The sequence below is a fragment of the Artibeus jamaicensis genome, unplaced genomic scaffold, assembly GCF_021234435.1.
Source record: "Artibeus jamaicensis isolate MK-2021 breed Jamaican fruit bat unplaced genomic scaffold, CSHL_Jam_final scaffold_474, whole genome shotgun sequence".
Taxonomy (NCBI): domain Eukaryota; kingdom Metazoa; phylum Chordata; class Mammalia; order Chiroptera; family Phyllostomidae; genus Artibeus; species Artibeus jamaicensis.
In genome coordinates this window covers 5,431,834-5,446,953 of record NW_026522046.1, presented here as the reverse complement: position 1 = coordinate 5,446,953, position 15,120 = coordinate 5,431,834, and the positions used below count along the sequence as shown (strand labels likewise).

The 15,120-nt window shown below is 39.8% G+C and overlaps 1 protein-coding gene across 2 annotated transcripts in view; it reads right to left on the bottom strand.

Moving 5' to 3' along the window:
- Nucleotides 1–1,383: 1,383 nt before the first annotated feature.
- Nucleotides 1,384–15,120, bottom strand: part of EHHADH (enoyl-CoA hydratase and 3-hydroxyacyl CoA dehydrogenase) — a 45,950-nt gene continuing 32,213 nt past the window's right edge. Inside the window, exons 6-7 of one of the 2 annotated variants that reach the window (XM_037131288.2) lie at nt 11,850–12,191; nt 1,384–4,430 (exon numbers count right to left, since the gene is read on the bottom strand). In XM_037131288.2, coding sequence (XP_036987183.2) covers nt 3,169–4,430; nt 11,850–12,191 — 1,604 coding nt within the window. In that variant the 3' untranslated portion in view covers nt 1,384–3,168. The remainder of the gene's footprint in view (nt 4,431–11,849; nt 12,192–15,120) is intronic. The other variant, XM_037131289.2, reaches the window with a different exon arrangement.

Here is a 15,120-nt window from a genome sequence, read left to right as displayed (position 1 = left end):
TAAACATAATTTAAAGAACTTGATTTATATTACGCTTGTCAATGGCTACCAAAGGATTCAAACAATCTAGTGAGCCTGCAATATTTCTGACTCATAGAGGTCTATTTTAAGGACAAATGTAAAACCCTGGAAATTCCAGGTCCCTACAGGACTGTAGAGTATGATTTGCATACACCATTCTGTAACATCATTAATCAGGAAGTTTAGGATCCCCCTCACTTTATCACTTTCACACACACCTGTTCCTGCTGGAAATGGATAAGTGGGTAGCAACCGCAGCTGCACAGTGCCCTTACTGATTTACATAACATCATTAGTCTCATCTTTAAAGCTGGAGTGTTATGGCAAAGCTTCAAGTATGCTTCTAATACATCGTTCTCATCAGAGTCAATTACCATTAGAACACATTTTTACAATGTCATCCACAGCTGTTTTTATTTTAAAAAGATAGATAGTTTTAAAGTTACTAACAACAACAAAATAAGTCTTTTAAGCAAGTGCATTTTCAAGGATCGGATAACATATCCTGGAAAGATTTCATCGTATTGTTTCATGTAGGGCCCAACAAATTAGAATTACGTTTGCCTCCTTTGATATAAAGTAAAACTAAATAAATTCATATTTCTTCTTCCCATTTTATTTATATATAAAGTATTAGGTCTCAAACACATATGAAAATATGGTATCTCTTCTAAGAAATGCATTCAGATATATATACACAAACATTAGCATAAAGTTTCAGGCATTATTGACTCATAAAACCTATTCATAGACACCCTAGTTTCAAAGCCCCAATTGAGAAGATAGTGTAGGGTGAAAATGAGTTTTAAGAACTCAAAATCCACTAATGGCCTAAAGAAGAAAAAGTTAATATGCATGGATTTAATGTTTAAAAAAAGTCACTTTGGAGACAAAGTTACTACTTTCGGGAATCTTTTTCTATGGATGTCTTTAATTTCAGGGACCAATTTAAACTCCAGCAATATACATCTTAAAAATTATTCTAAATTCACCTGCAATCGTAGACACACTCTAGGGGTGTTTTGGGTTGTTGTTGTCTTTTTAAAAGATTTTTATTTATTTTTTAGAGAGTAGGGAAGGGAGGGAGAAACAGAGGGAGAGAAACATCAGTCAGTTGCCTCTGGCACACCCTCAGCTGGCCTGCAACCCAGGCATGTACCCTGACCCGGAATTGAACAGTGACCTTTCAGTTTGCAGGCTGGTGCTCAATCCACTGACCCACCCAGCCGGGGCTGGTTTTCTGTTGTCTTTACAATTAAAAAAAACATACTATACTCATTCAAGACTTCTCTATCAGAACTTTTGATAGTTTTGTTTGGGATCACAGGTGAAAATATTGTGAAAACAGCATCTCACACTGAAGGACAACAACTTGAGCCCACTTATTTACTTATTTATTCAAAACTTTATTGAATTATGATTATGTACCATACAGTTAACTCATTTAAGGTATACAACTCAATGTTCTTTTTAGTAGATTCACAGAGTTTTGTAATCATCACAATAATTTCACATTTTCATTAACCCAAAAAGAAATCCTGTACCATTGGCAGCCGCTCCCCATTCCCGACCCCGAATAATTCCAGCCTTTGGCAACCTCTAATCTGCTTTCTGTTTCTGTAGATTTGCCTATTCTGAACATCTTATATAAATCTTCACATAATATTTGGCCTTTTGTGACTGGGTTCTTTCACTTAGCAACATATTTTCAAGGTCTATTATGTTGTAGCCTGTAACAGTACTTCACCTCTTTTCATGGCCAAATATCCTATTGCATGGCCATTCCACACTTTGTTCACGCATCCACCAGTGATGGACATTTCCTTGGTTCCCAGTTTGGGGCTATTGTGAATAATTCTGCTGTAAACATTTCTGTAGAAATGTTTTTTGTATTGACCAGCCCCTCAACATTTAACCACACAAAACATTAAACAAGAAGTCTTATAAAAAAATTGCACAAAACATTTTGGAATCATTTTAGATTTTTCAAGACTCAACCATTTTCATACCCAACATCACAGAGGCTTACCATGACAGGAAAACTGGCATCATTACAGAATCCAAATCTAACCTGGAATCAGGGAAGATTACATGTTCTCTAAGATCCCTTTTTACACTAAGTTGACAGCTTTCTACTATCTATTATTTCTCCATGAATAGAAGAGTAAAGAAAGACCAGGACATCCCCTGATCTGGAGGGAATTATCAACAAACATCACTAAGCCCTTTGAAAGCAGAAAGCACAACTGTGCCCGTTTGTGACGGGGCCTTGGAGGGGGGCCATATATTGAGCATGACTTGCCAAACTACTCAGAGTTCCCCATTCTGGTCCAAAGTACTTCCCAACCATGTCTTGTCTACAACTTCAACTTTGTTTTGCATCTGCATACTGCCTCTCCTTGGGCAGCTTTCCATGCTCACTCACAGAGACCTCACTGTGTACTCTACCCTGCCAACCATTTTCATTCTGCCCCAGGACTATGGACTGAACCTGATCACAGGCATCGATGCTGGATTAGTCTGAACTCTAGGCCTGCCAAGTACTGTGTGAGAAGCTCAGGGTAGACGCAATGAATGTTTGTTGAATGACGGACCCGTGAGATTTCCCATCAGTGCTAGTGTGTGAGGCTGAAGGGGGTCAAATTATTTTAACTTAGTTGCTTTTATCAGTTATTAACTGATTACATATTTCTCTAATGATATAAGCATTTAGGAACCTCAATGTGTTCCTGAGGCTCTTTTCTTAGCTATTAAGATATTAACTTGAGTTTATTCATTGAGATTGAAGTCGTTTATCTGATAAGGACAGGTTCAGAGGCATAGGAAGCACATTACTGAATATTTGACCCATTGTAATGAACAGACAGAAGACCCAAAGAGGAGATTTAGTTAACTATTTCTTTAGCTTTGTATTTCAGAGCAATTTTTTATTGTTTATTGGGGGGACATGGGTTCCCAAAACCATATAGGTTTCAAGTCAAGAACTCAATAAAACATCATCTGCACACAGCATTGGGCACCCATCGCCCAAAGCAAAGCCTTTTTTCCACCCAGAGCAACCTATTTTAGACCTTTGGATTTAATTTCAATGAAATCCAGTGAGCATTACCTGCTGCCAGAGTGTGAGGCGTAACCTGAAAGGCAGAATCACAGTTTACTGCTGGGGGGTCCTGCCAAGGTCTGCCATTCTTTCAAAGGAGGATTTCCTTGGGAAGCCAATTTTTTCAGATAGTCACAAGGTTCTAGTTGGGGAACATCAGGATTCTGCCTGTAATATTTCTGCAACTTCTCTAGCACTGTGGGCAAACCAACTGTGGAAGCATAGAACATGGGTCCACCCCTGTGCCTTGGCCATCCATACCCATGCAAATATACAACATCAATGTGATCTGGGCTGGCAGCTATCCCTTCTCCTAAGATGCAGAATGCTTCGTTGATGAGTGAATATAAGCAGCGCTCCAGGATCTCATCCTTGCTAATGCTACGTGGTTCAATGTCATAGGTTTCCCTGTACTGTGACAGAAATTTGGAAATCCAAGGATCAGGTGTGTGAATCCTACCCAATGGCTTATCATATTGGTACCAACCCTTACCTGCCTTCTGGCCAAATCGTCCTGCTTCACAGAGCATATCAGGAATTGGGCAGTATCTCCTGCTGCCTCGCTTTCGGGCAGGGGTCCCTGGAGGCAACATGGGGCCAGTAAGACCTTGCCCCTTTCGAGATCTCCAACCCACATCTAACCCAGCAAGATCAGACACTCTAAAAGGTCCCATTTTGAAACCAAAGTCTTCCAGCACCTCATCTATCTCCTCTGGTGTACTGCCATCTTCTAATAAGAAATACGCCTGATTGTAATAAGAGTTCAACATTCGATTACCAACAAACCCAAAACAGTTGCCTACAACTACACCAAATTTTTCTATCTTTTTTGCTAAGTTCATAACAGTGGCAATAGTAGTGGAGGAGGAGTATCGGTTGGGAATGACCTCTAACAACTTCATGACATGAGCTGGTGAGAAGAAATGGGTGCCAATGACCAAGTGAGGACGATCAGTGGAAGAAGCAATCTCGTCAATGTCCAAGGCTGATGTATTGGTGCACAAAAAAGCTTCTGGCTTGCACACGGCTGACAGCTCAGCAAAGACGTGCTTCTTTAGGTTCATGTCCTCAAATACTGCTTCAATGACTAAATCTACACCACTAAGCTCCTTCATAGATGTGGTTAACCTGGGTATTGGTCCTGACCAAGGGTGGCCACTTTTCTGCATTTTGGATCCTTCCTTTTCCAAGAGGAAGGTTATAATTTTCTTCGCAGTTTCTAGCTGCTTCCTGTCTGCTTCCACAGCAATCACAGGAATCTTGGCTTTTGCAAGAGAAATGACAATGCCTCGACCCATTGTTCCCAAGCCTGTAGATAAGAGCAAAAGAGGAAAAAATGATTCAATAGTATTGAGAACTGGAAAATTACTCAGTGGATGCAAAGCTTCTGTGGCAATGTGGCATTTGCAGAGATCAAGGAACATAAATGGATTGAATACTAGTTAAGTCTAGCCATTGTGTTGTGTGCTTTAGAGTATATCACACACACACACATGCACAGACATACTATTAGAACTAATAAACAAGTTCAGCAAAGTCACAGGATTTAAGATCAATATACAAAAATCAACTGTATTTCAATACACCAGCAATGAGGAATCTGAACATGAAATTAAGAAAACAATTCTGCTTACAATAGTATCAAAAATAAAATACTTCAGAATAAATTCAATGAAAAAATTGCAAAACCTGTACACCAAACCCAGAAAACATTACTGAAAGAAATGAAAGACCTAAATAAATGGAAAGAACCTCATGTTCACTATTCAGAAGGCTCAGTATTGTTGAGATGGCAATACCACCCAAACTGATCTGCAAATTCAGTCAATCCCTATCAAAAATCCAACTGGGTTTTTTTTTTTTGCAGAAATTAATAACCTCACCCTAACATTTGTATAGAAATAAAAAGAGTCCAGAATAACCAAAACAATATTGAAAAATAAGAACAAAGTTGGAGAACTCACTCTTCCCAATTTCAAAACTTATGACAAAGCTACAGTATTCAAGGCAGGGTGGTCCTGAAACAAGGACAGATGTGTGTATCAGTGGAATAGAGTTCACATAAATTTATATGCTTGTGGCCAAATGATTTTTGGATTTCATCCTTGGCCAAGGATTTCAACAAATGATACTAGGACAACTAGATATCCACATGCAAAAGAATGATCTGATAAGGGATTTGTGTCAGAATATGTAAAAAACGCTTAAACTCAACAATAAAAATACAATTCACTTAAGGCAAATGGTGCCATGGCTGGTGTGGCTTAGTGGATTGAGCACCCGCCTGTGAACCAAAGGGTCCAGCGATTCGATTTGCAGTCAAGGCACATGCCTGGGTTGCAGGCCAGGGGACGGTCTAATAAAGATTTCTCCAAAGAAGATATACGATGCACAATAAGCATTTAAAAGAGACACCTAACATCAATAGTCCTTACGGAAATTCAATTCAAAACCACAGTAAGCTGCCACTTTGTATCCACTAAGTTAGCTATAATTAAAATGACATAACAAGTTCTGGCAAGGATGTGGAGAAAATAGAACCCTGACACCTGGCTGGCAGACTGTGAAATGGTGCTGCTGCTGTGGAAACACAGTTGGAAGTTCCTCGAATGTTAAACGTGGACTTGTCACATGAGCCAATAATTCCACTCCTGGGTGGGAAGGTATGGAGGTAGGTAGATAGATATGTGGATATAAATCTCTAAGAGAATTTAAGACGTATGGCCACATGAAATTTGTACATAAAGGTTCTGAGCATCCTTATTCAAAATAGCCAAAACACCAATGTCCACCAACTGATGAATAGATAAACAAAATATGTGGTATATTCAAACAGTAGAATATTATTCGGCCATAAAAAGAAAGTACTGATATACACCACTTCATTATGGATGAACCTTATGTAGATGAACCTTAAAAATATTATGCTGTGAAAGAAGCTGTATGCAAAAGGCCACATGTTAAATGATTCCATTTATACGAAATGCCCAGATTAGGCAAATCCATAGAGACAGAAAGCGAGTTAGTGGTTGCCAGGGGCTGGGGAAAGGACAATGAGTGATGACTGGTAATGGGTACAGGGTTTCTTTTCAGGATGATGAAAATGTTTTAAAACAGACTGTGACAATGGTTGCACAACTTTGTGACTATCTAAATGCCACGGGAGTATATTCTTTTTTGGTGACACTTATTAGTATTTAAATTTTTTTTAATTATGGTAAAACCCATATAAAATTTACATCCATTTACAGGTTAGTGGATTAAGTATGTTCACATTGTGGTGCAACCAGCATGACCATCCATCTCCCAAACGCTTTCATCTCGGAAAATTCAAACTCTGTACCCAGTAAACAATGCTTCCTCTTTCATCTTTCCCCTGCTGTGCTGCCACGGGCAACCACTATTAAACTTTCTATCTTTATGAGTACTTTAGGTATCTCATATACAAGTGGAATCATATAGAATTTGTTCTTTTGTGACTAGCTTATCTCACTCAACATAATATATTCAAGGTTCATCTGTGTTGTATTACGTATAAGAATTCCCTACCTTTTTAAGGCTGAATAATACCCCACTGTATGTATACACTGCATTTTGTTTATACATTCATCCCCTGATGGACACTTGGGTCGTTTCTACTTTAGACTGTGGTGAATGATGCTGCTGTGAGCACAAGTGCACAAACACCTGTTCGTGTCCCTGCTTTGCATTCTTCAGGGTACATACTCAGAGGCCGAACTGCTGGGTCAGATGGTAGTTCTCTCTTTAATGTTTTGAGGAACTGCCATGCTTTTTCCATAGTAGCTATATCATTTTCCATTGAACTCTTTAAAATGGTAAGTTTTATGGTATATGAGTTATATCTCCATAAAACTGTTAAAAATATTAAAAGTACCAATTCTCAGGGAGCCTATAATCTAGTAGTGTGAAGAAGGAAAGTTCACACTATCTATTCTATTAAGGTAAAGTTAACGATGTGAGAACTTTGAATGTCTTTCATGCTTCAAAAGAAAGATTATACTTGGTCGAATGATTCAAGAAAAGCTTCAATATTAAGATATTTGAAGAAAGATCATATTGAAGTAGATGAAATTGAGGAAGTTGAACTATCCAAGCGGGGGAAGGAAAAGAGAAAGGGAATAATGTTTTAAGCAAAAGCAAGAAGAACAGAAAATGAGGAAAAAGCATTCAGTGGCACAGATGTCGCTCTTCCTTGCCCACACCGTTTCATTTTCCTCCTGGGCACAGAAGAGACTGTGGTTTCCATATCCCTTGTATCCCGGCAGGGCCTGTGACTACTTCTGGGCCATACGATGGTTGGGGGTGTGCATGGGACCTATGACTGGCCCATAAAAGCTCCCACAAGATCTCACATTATCGCCTGAAGATAGAAAATGCAGAGAACAACTGCATTTTGAAAGAGACCCTAAAGACCAAATCCGGGTCGGGGCCTGTTTCTATATAGCCTACAAGCTAAAAATCTCTTCACATGTTAAACAGTTGAAAAATTAAAGAAGAAGAAGATTTTATGACACAAGAAATTACATCAAATCCAAATTTCAGTGTTTATAGATAAAGTTTTATCAGAACGCAACCATGCTAATTTGTTTTTGTGTTCTCGATGGCTGTGTTGGTGCTCAAAGAAAGGGTTGGGTAGTTGCAGCAGGGACCACAGAACCCACAAAGCCTAAAATGTTAGTTGTGTGGCACCTCACAGGAGAAGTCTGCAGGCCCTCGTCCAAGGGAATGGCAGAGACGCCAACGGGGAAGAGCCGGGTCCCACGGTGACCTAGCGGAGCACACAGGAAGTACATCTTTATTGGGTGAAGCTACTGAGATTGTGGGTGACCTGTTACATCAGCTGGCTAACTGTTACTTAACCAACCCAGCGTGGATAAAACAGCTTAGTGAAAGCCGTTTATATATTATGCTCTTCTATGCTTCATGTTGACTAAACTTGGGGATTGCTTTTGAACATAGAATGTTTCAGTCACAAAAAAACCCAGTGATTTCTTTTCTTTGGCATATAGTTATTTAATTTTCAAATTTTATTAAATTGTTTTATATTGTATATAATTACTAAACATATTGAATGATTAAAATGTTTAGTTTTCCAAATTTGCTAAATATCTGCATTTCACTCAGTAATGAGAAGGCTTAGTAGGTCTTGCTGCTGCAGCAACTCGCATCCTACACTTTAGCCTGGGGAGTGTGTGGAGCTCAAGGGCCCGGGCTCCCGGCTTTCAGTCCCAACCCTCATACAAAATGCCTACAATTATAGAAGTCAGGCTCTCACAGGGACAATAACGATGAGGATTAATGAGAAGTGCTGCGTTACCTGTAACATAAGGTAAAGCGATATCTCAGAACTGAAGACGGAGCAGGGGAGGGGAGCCGCCCTGGGGAAGGTGGAGAACAGCCAGCCCCTCAGGGCCGACCCCTCAGAGCAGGTGTGCGCCAGGGTCTCGAGGGCGGCAGAGCGACTCATGACCCGAACCACAAGAGCGGAGAAGCTTGATGCCTTTTAGAAGTGTCCTGGCTATCATTTTAGATCTTCCTTAGTTTAGCTCTAGAAATGAATGCTTTTCATTTCATCATGAAAATAAAAACACACATGAAAGCCCAATGCCACTGACTCTTGGAAACACAAGTTTGAACTGCGTGGGTCTGCTTATATGCAGATTTTTTCAATAAACACAGCAAATGTATTTTCACTTCCTTATGATTTTCTTAATAGCATTTTTTCTCTAGCTTCCTTTATTGTAAGAATACATATAACATACAAAATATGTGTTAATCAACTGTTATTAGTAAGGCTTCTAGTCAATGGTAGGCTAATAGTAGTTAAGTTTGGGGGAAGTCAGAAGTTACACATGGATTTTCAGCTGCTCAGGGAATTGGCCCCTATAACCCCTGTATTTTTCAAGGGTCCACTGTATACATTTCTTTCAAAAAGCCCTTAACTCCTAACACCTCTGCTCACACCCCTGTGGTCTCAAGGTACTCAGCACTGTCTGATAAAGAGCTGAAGGACCAAGCCTTTCACTGCTGGTTACTGTGTTTTCACAGGTACCTATTGTATTTGTACTGAATTTAGTTTGCTAATTTTCCCTCATTAAACAAATACAGACAGTGGCAAGGAGTCCTGCTCTGCTACCAGATTTTTGCGTTCACCTGCCATAGAATTAAATTTGGTCAGAAACCTCTTTTACCAAGAGAAGTAAATAAAGACTAAGGGATGCTTTAACTACTGGTCAACTTTTTGGCCAGCTGCAGTCTTTTCCCCTCCTGAGGGCCGATCTGATCTGAGGAGCCAGGGCACAGGCTCATGGAAGCACAGGGTTGGGGCTTTGTCGGGAGGCAGAGAAGATGGGCAGTGAATCGTGGAGTTTGAGGACATTGGCAAGAGGGTGGCTGAAGTGATGACTCTGAAAATTAAAGGTGAATAGAGGAAAAAGTAAAGAGTTGCAGATCAAGTAATGGATGTAATTAGAATAACCAGCTAAGAGATGTGGGAAGAGACCAGGTTGTGGCGAAAAAGTGAAATGTCAAATGTCCAAGGTAGAGAAATGTTTGGACAAGGAGAAGACCTGTAGTAAGGCCATAAATATGGGTCACGGAAATGAAATGAGGTGAGTGCCACTGGATCTAAGGAAGCAAAAGAACCCAAACAACAGGGTTCAATGAACTGTCCACACAGAAATGAAGATAATCAGATTGGCAGCAGGATTCGGACCAAAATGGATAACTGTGAGCCAGATACCAAAATTTTCAGCAAATGGGAGGGACCAATGAGAGCAATAAGGAGGGACAGAGAGACCGTCCCGAAAGGACTGGAAAGTGAGGATGAGGTCCGTGGAGTGTGAGAGACGTAGCAGTACCATTCTCCTGAGAAGGCTGCAGGAGCAGCGGTGGCCCAGGGCAAGCCGGGATTCAGGTAGAAGACAGAGGAGGGAGCCATTAGCGAAGCAGATGAGGCTGTCAGCAAGTTCCAGAGGGCACAGTACACAGTGGGGGAAGGCATCACAAAGACGAAATGCAGAGCAGTGTGGGGATAAACATGAAGAAGGGAAATAACCAAACTGAGTTTATTTTTATTCACATTGTCTCTTGTATATTTAAGACATCTCTTTTTTTTTCTCAAATGCTTTACAGAATGATGTAGGGTATACTTTAAAAAAAAACTTCAAATTTTTAAACATTCCATGCCAGATAAACCTGAAGTCTTTTTTAAAAGGCTTATAAAGATGAAATAGGGAAACTTTTAAACAATGGCTAACAAGCAATACAGATAAACTTAAGTTTGGCTATTATTTTGCACTAATTATTCCTGGCTTGAAGAAATATAGGGAAGAAGAAACAAGTAAGTACACAATGAGAAACAAATGCTTGTGTTGCTGAAAGATTACCAAAAAAGGAACGCTCATATTTCTTTGTCACATTGTTTATCCACCTCCTTAAAAAAATCACAAGTGAACAGAGTCAGTGCTGGAAGAAGCTCAGTGTGTTTCTACTAAAGACATACTATGTCATAACTGGCAATTTGCACATCTGACTTCCTTTCCCCTTTTCACTGATCTACCCAATACCCCCCTCATCAGAATTTTCTCTGTATCTACGAGTTGGTTTCTGGTTTGTTTGCTCATTTACTTTGTTTTTTAGGTTCCGCATGTAAGTAAAATCATATGATATTTGCCTTTCTCTGTCTGACTTATTTCACACAGCATAATCCTCTAGGTCCATTCATGTTGTCACAAATGGCAAGATTTCCTTCTTTTTTATGACTGAATAGCATTCCATTGTTAGCGTATGTACCACTATAGTGTCAGATGGGTATTAGACTTACCAGGTGACTACTTCACAAGTTATATAAAAGGCTAATCACTATGCTGTACACCTGAAACTAATTAATATTGTATTTCAAATGTAATTGAAAATATTTTTTAAAGACATACTATTTTATGCCTAAACTTGACTGAGATAACAGACTAAGAAAATACAGAGTAAGCTCTTTTCCTCCAGGCTGGGTTGGGTGCTAAAGGGCCAAGTGAGGACTAATAAAGTTGATACTTTCAGTAAACTATGAACCTCTTCCACCAAAAGACTGTATATGAGCTGAAACGAAGACCAACATGCTTCCCATTTCATGGGGTTTAAAATCCACACAAGACCATTTTGGGTCCAAGACTAAGAGCCATGGAGATTAAGAAAGTGGCTCAAAGAAGTCAGTCAGAGATCTAGCTTCTGAGGAAAGAAGACATTTGTTTGGAAAAATTCCAGGGGTCAAAAGTAGGGAAGCCCCCACTTCAAGGTTCCGATGGATTTGAGGATAGTGGTTTCAAAGTAGGAGAAGTGAAATGGTTCCAGGGACCAGAGAAGACAGACGTCATTCCAAATGCCTGGCTACAAGAGTGACAGGACACACCTTAAAATGTGGTACAAATAACAATTGTTGGGAGATGCAGGAGTGACAGAGTCATACAGAGAAGAGGTAGGGGTGAGTGAAAATGCCCAGACCATTTGTATTTAGCTCCTAGTTGAGAAGGTTAGTGTCTCTAGGCCTCACAGGTAAAATGAAGATAGCTCATGGGCTAGGGTGAAAATTAAGTTAGCTACCACATGTAATATATTTAGCATAGAACCTGGCACCTGGTGGCCCTAAGTGAATGACAGTAGCACCTTACGTGTGCAGATCTGGAGAATGACTTTAACTACTCTGTGTTCTTACCAAGAACGCCGACTGAGGAGATGGGCTGGGCCGAGGCTGTTTTCCAGGATGCTCCAGAGGGTACCGACCACTTACGTGCATTCCTTTCAGCTAAGAAAGCATACTGCAGGGCCCTAGCCTGCCCTGATTGCTTAAGGTACATAAACAGCTCCTCCTCCTTCTTGATGCCCTCCTCATAGGGACACCGTACAGCAGCCTGGACCGCGCGGATGCAAGTCTCCGGAGAAAGGCACCCAGGGTGCTGCTTCCGCATTTTCAGAAGGGCTTCACTGAAAATAGACTCCATGTTGGGCAAGCTCTGAACTGGCCTGTTGCAGAGCCTACGGGATTCTAGAGGCTGATCTGAAAGAAAGAAGAGAGAAAATCAGATCCTTGGAAATGTTCCTTATACTAAAGGAAAATAAGCACATAATAATGATAATAATCTTTTCAAATTCAAAGTACAAAATTAAATGCTACTCGACAAGATATTTAACGTAACACTCATACCAAAGTCTCTAATGTCTTTGCAACTTAGTTCCACAAGAATTTAATGGATCCAAAGCAATTTCAGTTTTTCCTAATTCAGGCCTAAAAGCAGTATTTTCCTATTATTCTAATTTCATAATGGATTAAATATTAATCTGTCAGTCAGTTTAAGGAAAATAGCTCTGAGTTAATAATATTTTACATAAGATTCAAAGTAATTTTAATTTGATTCCTAATAGTAACGAAAACTTTAAAATACCAAGAAGAAAAGACAGTGTGATATTGGTACTAGGAGAGACATACGAGTTGATGGAACAGAACTGAGCTCAGAAATAAATTCTTGTAATTAATGCCAATTGATTTCCAACAAAGGTGTCTAAACAATTCATAGGAGAAAAAAAAAGAAGAGTTTGTATCAACGAAGAGCACTGATGCAACTGGATATTCATATGCAAAAAGTAAATAAATAAACTTAGATTCCCTATTGGACACCATGTATAAATATTATCTCAAAATTGATCATAAATCTGAGTTGAAGACCTAAAACTAAAAAATTTCTAGAACTAAACACAGGAGAAAGTTTTGTGACATTGGGTTAGGCAAGTGTTTTTAGCAGGATCCATGAGAGAAAAATCAATCAATTAATTAGACTTCATTGAATTAAAAAAACTTCTGTACTTCAAAGAACACCATTAAGAAAATGAAATGATAAGCCATATAGGCTGGGAGAAATTATTTGCATGGTGGACAGAACGATGACTGCCCCACCCCCGCCAAATGTCCAGAAGGTAATGACTTTTCAGGGCAAAGGGACTCTACAGATAAGATTAAGGTTAACCTTAACCTTAACCTTAACATCTTTAACTTTAAAGACTTTGAGGTGTGAGATGTGGAGATTGTCCTGGATTATCCCGGTTGGCCCAATCTAATCATATCAGTCTTTAAAAGAAGACAGCCTTTTCTGGCTACTGTGAAAAAAGAGATTTGATGAGGAAAAGTCAGAAAGATGCAACAGGGAAAGACTCAACGTGTTAGCAATGATGTGGCTTTGAAGATGGAGGAAGGGGGGCCGAGAACCAAGAAACACCGTGGCCTCTAGAAGCTGGGAATGGCCCTCAGTTTACAGCCAGCAAGAAGAACATAGCACCTTGGTTCTACAATGCAAGGTACCGAATTCCACCAACAATGGATTCTCCCCTCAAGCTTTTAGGAAGGAGTGAAGCTGCATACACACTCCATGAAGACCCCTACCAGACTTGTGGCCTTTAGATGGGTAAGAAAATAAACCTGCGTTGCTTAAACTGCTAAGCTTGTGGTAATTTATTAACAAAGATATAGAAAAATACAATTTGAAAATCAAATATATAATAAAGAATTTGTATTCACAATATATAAAGAACTCTGCCCTGACTGGTGTGGCTCAGTTGGTTGGGCATCATCCTACAAGGCAAAAGGTCACCCGTTCGATTCCCAGTCACAACACACGCTTGGGTATGTGTGCCACCCAGTTGGCACACATACAAGAAGCAACAGATCGATGTTTCTCTCTCACATCAATGTTTCTCTTCGTCTCTTTCTCCCTTCCTTCCCCCCTCTAAAAAATAAAATCATATATATATATATATATATACACATATGACACCAATGACTCAATAATAAGAGGACAAACAACCCAATTTTTTAAATGGGCAAAACTTGAGTGGCTATTTCACCATAAAGGATATACAAATGGCTAATAAGCACATGAAAAGATGTTTCACATCATTAGTCTTGGAGAAATGCAAATTCAGACCACAATGTGTAGGCAGTGTGTAGGAATCTACACGTAGGCAGATTCCAAACAACATCATTTCTGAGAGTAAAGTACAAAAATCTCTGGCTTTGGTCTTTCTCACCCTCTCTCCTTCTGAAGCTGCTACGTGTGACAGTCCCTTGGTGAAGCCCACATGGCAAAGGGCCAAAAGAGGCTTTCACCCAACAGCCGGAGAGGAACAGAGGCCTTCAGTTTAATGGACCCTAAGGAACAGAATCCTTCCAACACCCACGTGAGCTTGAAGCAGATCCTCTCCCAGTCTGGCCTGAAGATGAATACAGCCCCTCGACATCCTGAATGTAACACTATGTGAGATCCTAAACCACAGGATTTAGTTAACCACACCCAGATTCCTGACCCATAGAAACAGCAGGATTTTAATAAAGCAGCTAAATTTGGGGGTAATTTGTTATGCAGCTTTATATAATTAGTACAGACCCACTAAAATGACTATAACCAAAAAGACATCAATTTGAAATGTTGGTGATGATGTGGAGTAACTGGAACCCTGATACATTGCTTGTAAGAATGTAAAATAGTACATCCACTTTAGAAATCAGTTTGATGGTTACTTTTAAAAAAAGAACATAAACTTACTTTTCAACCCAGCAACTTCACTCCTAGGAATCCACCCAAGAGAAATGAAAACCTGTATGTCCACATAAAACTTATGTGAATATTCATAGCAGCACTATTCATAAGAGCTCAAAACTGGACACAACCCAAATGTCCATCAGCTGATGAATGGGCAAAGAAAATGTGGTCTAGCCATACAGGGCAACACCACTCAGCAATAAAGGAACAAACTACTGAGGCACACTACGGATGAACCTCAAAAACATCATGCTGCCTGAAAGGAGCCAGGTGCAGAGATAACCTACTGTATGACACTGTGGAGAGCACGTGCCCAGAAAAGACAAATGTATAGAGACAGAAAGATGTGTGGTTGCCTGGGGCTGGGGGCTCACTAGGAAAGACCACGAGGGGGCT